General features: G+C 47.0%; 1 protein-coding gene across 1 annotated transcript; it reads left to right on the plus strand.

The window, feature by feature from the left end:
- Positions 1 to 531: 531 nt before the first annotated feature.
- Positions 532 to 6260, plus strand: LOC147729462 (uncharacterized). The gene is made up of 2 exons (XM_086953999.1): positions 532 to 3423; positions 6205 to 6260. Exons 1-2 carry the CDS (start codon positions 657 to 659, stop codon positions 6258 to 6260), a joined length of 2823 nt encoding a protein of 940 aa, XP_086810125.1. The 5' UTR covers positions 532 to 656.
- Positions 6261 to 9861: the final 3601 nt, after the last annotated feature.

Raw genomic sequence — 9861 nt, forward strand, 5'->3', positions numbered from 1 at the left:
CACTGTATATCTGTCCATGTTTATCAATACGACCTCCTCTTTCTTTGCTGCTGCAGCAGCGAGTTAAGTGCCCTTCTATTTTACTTCTTTCTTGGGGGTAATGTGTGTAAGGGCGGTGGTTGTAGACGGCGCGCGCGTCAGTGATGATATGTGCTGAGCGGACCTCCGCTCGTGGTTGAGGTGTTTTGGTGACTTTGTGATTATTGCCTTTTTTCAAGTTTTATTGTTTATTGGCCCGCGCGGGCGTTTTCTGCTTTCAGCGCGTAGCGCGACCGGCGGTGTACCGGTAGGGGGCGGTGGAGCAGGAGGAGGCAGACGCGAGACGCTCGCGCGCAGGAGGCAGTCGAACCCGGCCCCCACACGCACTGCGCATACGCGAGGAGCCGACTTTCGTTTTTCACTTTACCGGCTCCTCACGCATCGCGCTTTCAGACTGCATCAATCCTGGCCTCAGTAGAACGCTAAACGGAGCGCATCCGCATTAGAGCTCTGCTCTAGGGGAGCTTACAGTGTGCAAAATAGGGGTCTCCTTCCACCTAATATTCAGCCTCATTGCCTGTAGTGATTTTGGTTATTTAAGTTTGTGTGTGTGTTGGAGGCTCCCCTGGGCTACTCCCCCCCCTTGAAGCTCCTCCACACCTCCCTGCTTCAGAGCTATGGCGTACTACGCCGAGGAGGATAACCAGTGGGCAGAATACGATGAATATGTAGACTATGAGCCACAGGAAGAGCATTTGGAGGAGAATTTGGTAGAGGCCCTGGATTCCCACGTCCAGGGGTCAGTGAAGACTGCACTAGTCCAGGCTCTTAAGCCTTTTGCTAAGCCCCTTAAAAATTATGGAAAGAGAAAGTTCAAATCTGCCGGGATGGGTGGTACCTCTTCTCAGTCCTCGGCCCAGGTGTTGGCCCGAATGGCCAGGAATGTCCTGAAGGACCATGGCTCAATGGCGAATGACACGTCTGGGGATTCTTCCCCGACTCCGCCGGATTCATCTGATTCGGAGGTGGGATCAGTGGCCCCCAGAAAGAGATCTAGGAAGGTGAAGCACACCCAAAAGGCGGACGATGGTCAGGTACCCAGGAATCTTCTTTTTAACCCAAACAATATTGTGCACCCTCGGTCCACTGAGTGGATACCGTGCCCTGAGGTGGCACAATATGTGAGCAACAACCTGCGTCAGGGTTTCGATAATGGAGTGAGGGCCACGTTGCGCTCCGAATGCCCCAGGCCATCCTTGACAGGGAAGGTGGCTGACACACCGGATTTAGATCCCACAATGGCGGCGTTTATGCGCAAGTTTGCGAAGGATCCAAAGAAGGGGCTGGATAGAGCATGGAGAGGTGTCCAGGACAAAATGTTGGATGTCGCCGGTCCCCTAACGAAGATTCTGGACGCGGCGGTGATAGCCAAGGATAGGAATGTGCCGCTGAATGTGTCGGAGGTTCTGGAATGGGCACAGCGTGCCATGTGCTTTTTAGGTAATGCCAATGTGGCCGTGTCTACAGAGCGGAGGCGCTCTTTTCTTATGAGACTTGACTCCCAGCTGGCGGAGATGGCCCCTTCCGAACCTGGTGTCCTAGCTAATGGTATGCTATTCGGAGACAAATTTGTCAGGGAGATGGGCAAATATGTTGCCACCTTCTCCGCATTAGACAGGGCCCAGTCCAACATCAAGAGGGTTCTCCATGGTGGTGTTTTTGATAGGGCCGGACGCCCAAGAGGTCGAGGGTCCGGCCGAGGTTATGCACAGACCTCACGTGGAGCAGAGCAGAGGGGCAGAGGTAATCGACGCCCCAACTTCTACCCCTCCCGTGATAGAGGAGGTCGTGGCAAGGGGCAAAGAGGAGACTATCGTGGACAACAGGCGAACTCAGGAGACTACTCCTACTCAGGTACGACTTCTATGCCCATCAGAGCATATGGTGGGGGGCAGACTGTCACTTTTTCTCCACAGGTGGCGCCAACTTACGAACGACCCTTGGGTGTTACAAACGATACAGGGTTTCCACATAGAATTTTATGCCTCCCCGATGCAGCGGCGGAGACCAGGTCCACTGTGTTTTTCCCAAGCAGAGCAGAGTTTCATCGATGCGGAGATATGCTCCTTGATCCAGAAGGGGGCGATTGTGGAATCCTCCCCACACGAGCTAGGCTTCGTCAGCACCGTCTTTGTGGTCCCGAAGAAGGACCAAGGGTATCGACTGGTGTTGAATCTCAAGGAGTTCAATGGCTGGGTCGTTTATCGACACTTCGAAATGGAGGGGATACACCTCCTGAGAGATATACTATTGGAACAGGATTGGATGGTGCGTCTGGATTTAAAGGACGCCTATTTAGCAGTGGCCATCTATCCCCCACACAGGCGGTTCCTGCAGTTTCAATGGCGCGATCGGTGGTTCGAATTTTCCGCCATGCCCTTTGGACTGTCGTCCGCCCCATGGTGTTTCACCAAGCTGATGAAACCCATCGTGCAGACGTTGAGGGAACGGGGTGTTCGCCTCATTATTTACCTCGACGACATCTTGATCTTAGGTCAGTCACCGGAGGTGGTGTCGCTCCATCTGTCGTGGACGATCCACCTCCTTCAGGACTTGGGCTTTCTCCTGAACATACAGAAGTCGATCTTGCAGCCTTCTCAGGTGATGGAGTTCCTGGGTTTCCAGGTGGACTCGGTGAAAGCTCAATTACTCTTGCCCCTCAAGAAGAGGGTGGCGGTGAGGAAGGAGTTGAGGAGAGCGCTTGTCTCTCCGACAATCTCGTTGAGGACGTTGGCACGCCTGGTGGGGCTTCTGGCTTCTTCGATCCAGGCGATCTTTCCGGGTCCTTTGCATTACAGGGCCCTGCAGCGTTTGAAGGCCTTGCATTTGCGCAAGGGACTGACCTATGCCCAACAGATTTCTCTTTCTGCGGAGGCACGTACGGAGATAAACTGGTGGTTAGAGCATATGGATGCGTGGAACGGCAGAGCCATTTTCGCGGCCACCCCGGAAGTGGTGATAGAGTCGGATGCCAGCCGGTGGGGCTGGGGAGCCCGTTGCGGCTCGGTGGAGACCGGGGGCCGGTGGTCCCGCGAGGAGTTGAGTCTCCACATCAACTGTCTGGAACTCCTGGCGGGTTCTTTTGCGATCCGCACTCTGTCCCCTCAGGGAGTTTCGTGTTGTATTCTCCTCCGCATGGACAATGTGTCCGCGGTACGCTACATAAATCGCCTGGGAGGCACCAGGTCGCGTCTCCTAGCGGAGATAGCCAAGGACTTTTGGCATTATTGCCTGGCCCATCAAATTTCGGTGACGGCGGAATATATTCCGGGGTCTGCCAACGTGACGGCGGATTGGAACTCTCGATACTTGAGAGATGCGAGCGATTGGAGACTGCACCCTCGAATCTTCGGGGCATTGAACCACAAATGGGGTCCGTGTGTGGTAGGCCTTTTTGCCTCTCGGCTCAACAGGCAACTTCCCCAGTTTTACAGCTGGCGCCCGGATCCCTTGGCGATCAGCTCGGACGCCTTCCTTCAATCGTGGACGACGGGCATTCTGTATGCGTTTCCTCCTTTTATCATGATCCCGAGAGTTCTGGCTCAGGTTCGGAGGCAGAAAGCGGAATTGGTCTTGGTCTCACCGTGCTGGAAAGCACAAGCGTGGTTCCCGGTGGCAATGAGTCTCACCTGTGCAGCGCCGGTGCAAATTTCGACGTTCCCGGATCTTCTCACGGACCCGGTGGGTCTTCCCCACCCGCTGGTCCTTCAGAATCAGTTGTCCCTCATGGCGTGGAGACTTTCCGGCGACGTTGGCAAATGCCGGGAGTTTCAGAGGACACTCTCTTTTTCCTATCTCAGGCATGGGCACCTTCCACCCACAAGCGATATGAGTCAGCTTGGAGACGATGGGTTGGTTGGTGTAACGAACGGCAGGGGGATCCGATGGGATCCGATATTACTGTCATAGCGAATTTCTTATCGGAACTGGCGCGGTCTGGTCTGGCTTATCGCACAGTGAATAACTTCCGATCGGCGATCTCCGCGGGGCACCCGCATGTTGACGGTAAGCCCGTTGGGGAACACCCTTTGGTGTGCAGGGTAGTCAGGGGGGTCCGCTTAGTGAAGCCCCCTCAACCCAGGTATACTGAACTCTGGGACGTGTCAGTGGTCCTACGTTTTTTGGCGGCCTGGCCGGCTAATGAGGGTCTGTCTCGCAAACAGCTCTCAGCTAAACTTACACTTCTCCTCTGCCTGGTTTCATGCAGGCGAGTGTCGGATATTCGGGCCTTGGATTTATCAGGTAGAGTATTCACGCCCACGGGAGTTTCTTTTACGATCTCTAGGCGTACAAAAACGCATACAAAATGTATTGCATATCCTGCATTTCCTCATCACAGTAAATTATGTGTGGTCAAATGTTTGAAGGTATATGAGGATTGTACTAGGGAATTTAGAACTGGTTTTGGTCAACTGTTGATTTCATTACAGAAATCTTTCCGCCCAGTCACCAGTGCAACTCTGGCCAGGTGGGTTACCTGGTTGTTGGGCCTGGCGGGTATTGATACCTCTATATTTGGGGCTCATTCTGTGAGAGGGGCTATGGCCTCAAAATCCTTTGGTGCCGGCTCCCGGCTTCAAGATATCATGACTGCGGCAGATTGGTCTTCTGATTCCACCTTTAAAGTGTTTTATCATAAGCCTATTGTGGATGTGGCCTCGGTGGTGGTGGATAAACTTTAAACTAGCATAATCTGAGCCTCCGTGGACTGACATAGAATGAAAAATTGTCTAGCAGACGCGACAAAGAATTTTCAATTCTATTAAGGACACGGAGGCGAGGATTATCCCACCCGGGCTTGCAGGATTGTATTTCATGCAATGTTATATGGTTGATGAATTCTTGTACCCACCCGAATGATTGTTATTGGCTTGTTGTCTTTCCAAGTTTGGGAATGGCCATTACGACTTATGTTCTTGTTTCAGGAGATCAGCACAAGCAGACATGAGGTGAACAGTCTATGCTCTGGAAATCTGTGACGTGGTGCAGGAGGTGCCTTCCTCGACGATGGATGCGATGGTTGCCACGTTGGCCTCCGGTCTTGTTGGACTGATGATGTGTCGCAAAGAAAGAGGAGGTCGTATTGATAAACATGGACAGATATACAGTGGACTTGATAGTGATTGGTGCATACTGTTGGAGGGGGTTGTCCTTCCGGGGTCATGCCAGTTTAAAGTTTTTTATTGGCTGCTGTTTATGTCAGTAAAGTGAAGAGAAGCATAATCCTCGCCTCCGTGTCCTTAATAGAATTGAAAATTCTTTGTCGCGTCTGCTAGACAATTTTTCATCCCCTATATAAACCAGTGGTTTTCCCATTAGCTATTCGTCACTGCTAAACCTCACACCGCTCGTTTTCGCAGGTCAACATGCCGTTTTCTGGGTAAATTTGACTACAGGCTCTACCATAATATTACGAGGACAGATTTTAATTTAATTTTATTCTGTTCACCCTTGCACATATTGTTGCTGTAATTTAATTATCTTTCTTGATTTTTTGGATTTAATAATATTCTCAAGCGTTTTCCCATGTCCTTTTAACTCTATGGAGGCACTGTGTTGATTAACAAGCCTTTACAAGATGTCCGACAATTTAAGTGGGTTTTTGAGTCGGTTTATATTGATCGGCTTTCCCATGGATCTAACGAGGGTTACATTCAGTGCCGTTTTAGAATATAACGCTGCATGACTTGCATAGCTGCTTATTAATTCTTCGCAAGCCGGTGCTTTTGGATTGTAGAACCCACCTCACACTTCTAAACTCGTATAGTTTAGAATCGTTGATTAAATGACTCTCACCATACTAGGCTGCTCTATGTGAGTGAGCAAACAGTCACTAGTTGGCCGACAGCCTTTATGAGCTTTGAGTGAGCGCAATGAGAAAGGTTTCCCCTTGGAATGAACGTTCTTTTAGATTGAGGCTTCATAATACTATGCCCTATATTATATAAAATGTGTCCAACAATCTCCTTGAGTTTCTAGCCAGTTATACATGATCGTTTATTCTAAACCTGCAAAGAACTGAGATATTTTCGAACCATAACCTATAAGAAACTGTCCACCTACCCAAGTTGATTTCAGGGAAATTATTTATGATATTAGGTTGTTTTATTTTTATTTTCACTAGTACACATTGATAGATGTTTATATTTTCTCTTTTGTTAACAGTCCCTTCTGAATATTCATCGGATTTGACAGGTACTTTTGCTTCCTATAGCATTTAGATGCAGTTGCTTTCTCAATATGTTTGCAACAATAGTTTTACATGGCTCATTAACATTTTTCCATATCAGCTGTGCTTTTTGATCTTGATAATGTTAAATGTATGGCTGGTATATATCTGTGCTAGATTGCAATCGCTACTTCTATATCTGTGCTACATTGCAATCGCTATTTCTATATTTAGGTGATTTAGGATGATTTCTTTACAATAGAACTTTCTGGAATAATAAGAGAATCTTATCCAATACAAAAATAAACGTCATTTGTAATAAAAATGATACAATCCATATTGAGAAGGTATGTCCATAGTGTTTTGGGTAGACGACAGATTCTTGCCTCTTAGGCCATGAGTTCTCTGATTCCACATAGGATTATATGATAGAAAAGTTGCACTTTGAAATCTGGTTTACTTGTTTGTATATATGCTTGTGCACATTTTTTGTCTTCTCTCGACAGCTTTAAAAGTATATTATTTTGGTAGAAACATGTAAATATCAACTTTTGAAATCGTAAATATGCTTGTTAGATAAATCACTGTAATATTGATTTTGTGATTACAAAACCTGTGATAGACTCATTATTTTAATATAACTTATATACACTTTCAGACCTTTCCAAAGTATGCGTGAATCAATGAAACTTTCCTGCTCACACTATATTCTACAAAGACAGGTGTTTGAGGTATGGTTTTCAACACGTGGTTAATTTGCAATCTACATATAATGTTTGTTTCCAATTCGTTGCATTGTTCTCTTCTCTGATGCTTATTTTAGAAAATGACATGTAAGTTTTGTGCTGAAAATCATTCATGTCCCAAGTATGTAATACATTTTTTAAAATGTAAAGATGAGCTTTGTTTTATAAGGAACCAATACACTCCACCTTGAATTTAGAAAATGACATGTAAGTTTTGTGCAGAAAATCATTCATGTCCCAAGTATGTAATACATTTTTTTAAATGTAAAGATGAGCTTTGTTTTTAAAAGGAACCAATACAGTCCACCTTGTATTTGGAATAACTTGGACTGATTTAGTTTGTCTTAGAGAAAAAAAACTTTTTGTATATAGATGTTGAAATGTCTTTTTGTAAATATTATGTGTATGTATATAGAAGTGAATTTATAAAGGAATCTTGTATGTTTTTTAGCCCTGAAGAAGTCTCAGTTGATGAGACGAAACGCGTTGGCTAAGAAAAGAAAATCTGCTGTGAATTGGACCATTTTTTTCTACTGTTGAAAAAGACAATAAAGAATTGAAAATACACGACTATCAAGTTCGGACCTGTTCATTTGAAATGGACTTTAACTATTGATTGAAGGACACTAACTATTATTGTAAATTTTTGTTGATGGGTGCTGATTCCACAGTCTATGTTTTATTTCCACACATCTTGAGTAAAGATCAATCAAAACTATTAAATAGGGAGTAATATGCTCTCCACTAAGTGGCCCAACAATGTCTATGGCAATGTCTTGCTAAGGACTATCAGGGAAGTTGCGACAAACCATGGGCATGGTCAGTGGAGTAAGAATTTTATCACTGTGTAAGGATGGGCAAGGAGAGACCGACACATGAGAATAATGTAGAGCGGGTTTTATTTTTCTATACGCTCTTTAGGTCTCGGCCTGCGAAAGACTGCGCACATGCGCAGTCGAGCTGGCGAGATTTAATGAGATAGAGGGATTTTCACTAGCTAGGTCAAACCCCGCCCCTCTTTTCCATTGGCTGGCGTCACCGTTCATGCTAAACGGCGTCCAGCCATTGGAGAAGAGTTTCCAGTGATGTTCTTCTTTCTCTTTAAGCCCCGTCCTTTTCAGATTGTCTTACTTGTCTTACTGGTGGCGTAAAATCTTTCTTATCTTCTTTAAGGGGCTATCTGTTTCGCCCCATAAGGAAGATAAGGAACCTTTTACTCCAGCAGTAAGTTCGGCCCCAACGCTCCCTCCTCGCAAGAACTCTGTTTCCCCCTCCTCGCGCTTGCTGACGTCCAGATTCCGCTGCGTGATTGTAACCCGGGCGTCAGCTCTATGCGCTAATCCCCCGATCAGAGTAGTGCCTGGCGCTGCCCATTAATCGGTGGTATTACATGAGGAGGTTCACGCCGGGACTCGAGAGATCTCGCCGCTTTCTTGTTTTGAACATGTTTACTGGCAGCGTTTACTTTAACTGAGGAGTTGCAAATCACCATCTCCTGAATTGCGCTTGACGTAGCCGGCGTTGGAGCGGCATTCGCAGAGGAAGGGGCGGACTGAAAAGTGAAGGTGAGAAGTTCTGCTTGAAGTGGTTTGGGTTGTGTGGATATGATTATACCAAAATGAAAGAAATAGAAAATACATCTATTTCTTTATTTTAGTATAATTGCGGCACCCACGCATTACTTTTAAAATGTTATAAGTAAAGCGCGGGTGCCACGATTATACTAAAATGAAAGAAATAGAAAAAACATCTATTTCTTTCATTTTAGTATAATCGCGGCACCCGCGCTTTACTTATAAAATTTTATGTTTAAATTGTGTTTATTGCGCTGCACAATCAATCTGATATACATCATGCTTTACAAGCTGGTTCGGCGTCAACATTCGGCCTACCCAGCGACGGTACAGCTTTTAGGAACCAACCCAAACCACAGCAGTAAGGAATAGACATGCATAGTGAAGTGCGTTTCTCAGACTCGGATATTTAGACCAGATGCGAAGAGAAGATCTCCTGAGTACCGCTGGCGTTGGCTCAGAGTCGCAGAATATACTAACAAGGCTATGCTTATGTCTTTTGAGTCTGTGTCAATGCTTTATAGCAATGTCCGTGAAGTAAAACAGCATTGAAACTTAAATCCCCAACCCCACCTCCCCCCAACCTACCAACCCACCACCCCTGTTCCAGGTCCAATTGCCCTCCGCATAGTAATGATCATTCAGTTTGTGGGTCCTTCAACAGTCGCAGCAGGCGTAGATATCTAGGACAAGTCACCTCCCTGAACTCAGTGGCCAAGAGCGCTAAGAATGGTCGCCACAACTCCGGGTATTTGTCTCCCTCCCCCTTGGCAATCAGCGACAGTTTCTCCATACCCAGGACGTTCCAGAGACGGTGCAACCAGCCCTGAAAGTTGGGGATGTGTGCGGTGCGCCAGTAAGTGAGAATGTTTTGTAACGTAGATCCCAGGGCTATGGCGATCAGTCTACCCCGGTGGGAACGCAGCGGGTAGGTAATGGGATTGGGTGAACCCAACAGCACATAAGCGGGGAATCTTGGAAGGGTGGTGTCTAAGTGTAGGTCTACCTCGTCTAACACCTGCTTCCAGTAATCTTGTAGACGAGAACAGTCCCATAGAATGTGTACTAGTGTACCCTTCTCCCCACACCCCCCGCCAGCATAGTGTGTCTCGCGTGTGGTCCATCTCGTGTAGCTTTTCTGGGGTATAATACCAGTATGTGGCAATTTTAGTGAGGGTGTCGTCAGGCCCATGTGATGAGCAGAATGACGGGCCCTATAGCAAATGCCCTCCCATTCCTTATTGCTGAGCGTGCGCCCTAATTCCCTTTCCCATCTTGCCCTCCCTGCGTTGTGGACATGTGTGTACCTCCCCAACAACATACGATAAACATC

This window comes from Lissotriton vulgaris, chromosome 2_1 (genome assembly GCF_964263255.1).
Source record: "Lissotriton vulgaris chromosome 2_1, aLisVul1.2, whole genome shotgun sequence".
NCBI lineage: Eukaryota > Metazoa > Chordata > Amphibia > Caudata > Salamandridae > Lissotriton > Lissotriton vulgaris.

What these genes read in the sequence shown, in the direction of transcription:
- LOC147729462 (XM_086953999.1), top strand. Translation starts at nt 657, where the DNA reads ATGGCGTACTACGCCGAGGAGGATAACCAGTGGGCAGAATACGATGAA. An exon ending in ACAAATGGGGTCCGTGTGTG is followed by an intron (nt 3,424 to 6,204) that starts GTAGGCCTTTTT and finishes TTTTGTTAACAG; the next exon opens with TCCCTTCTGAATATTCATCG.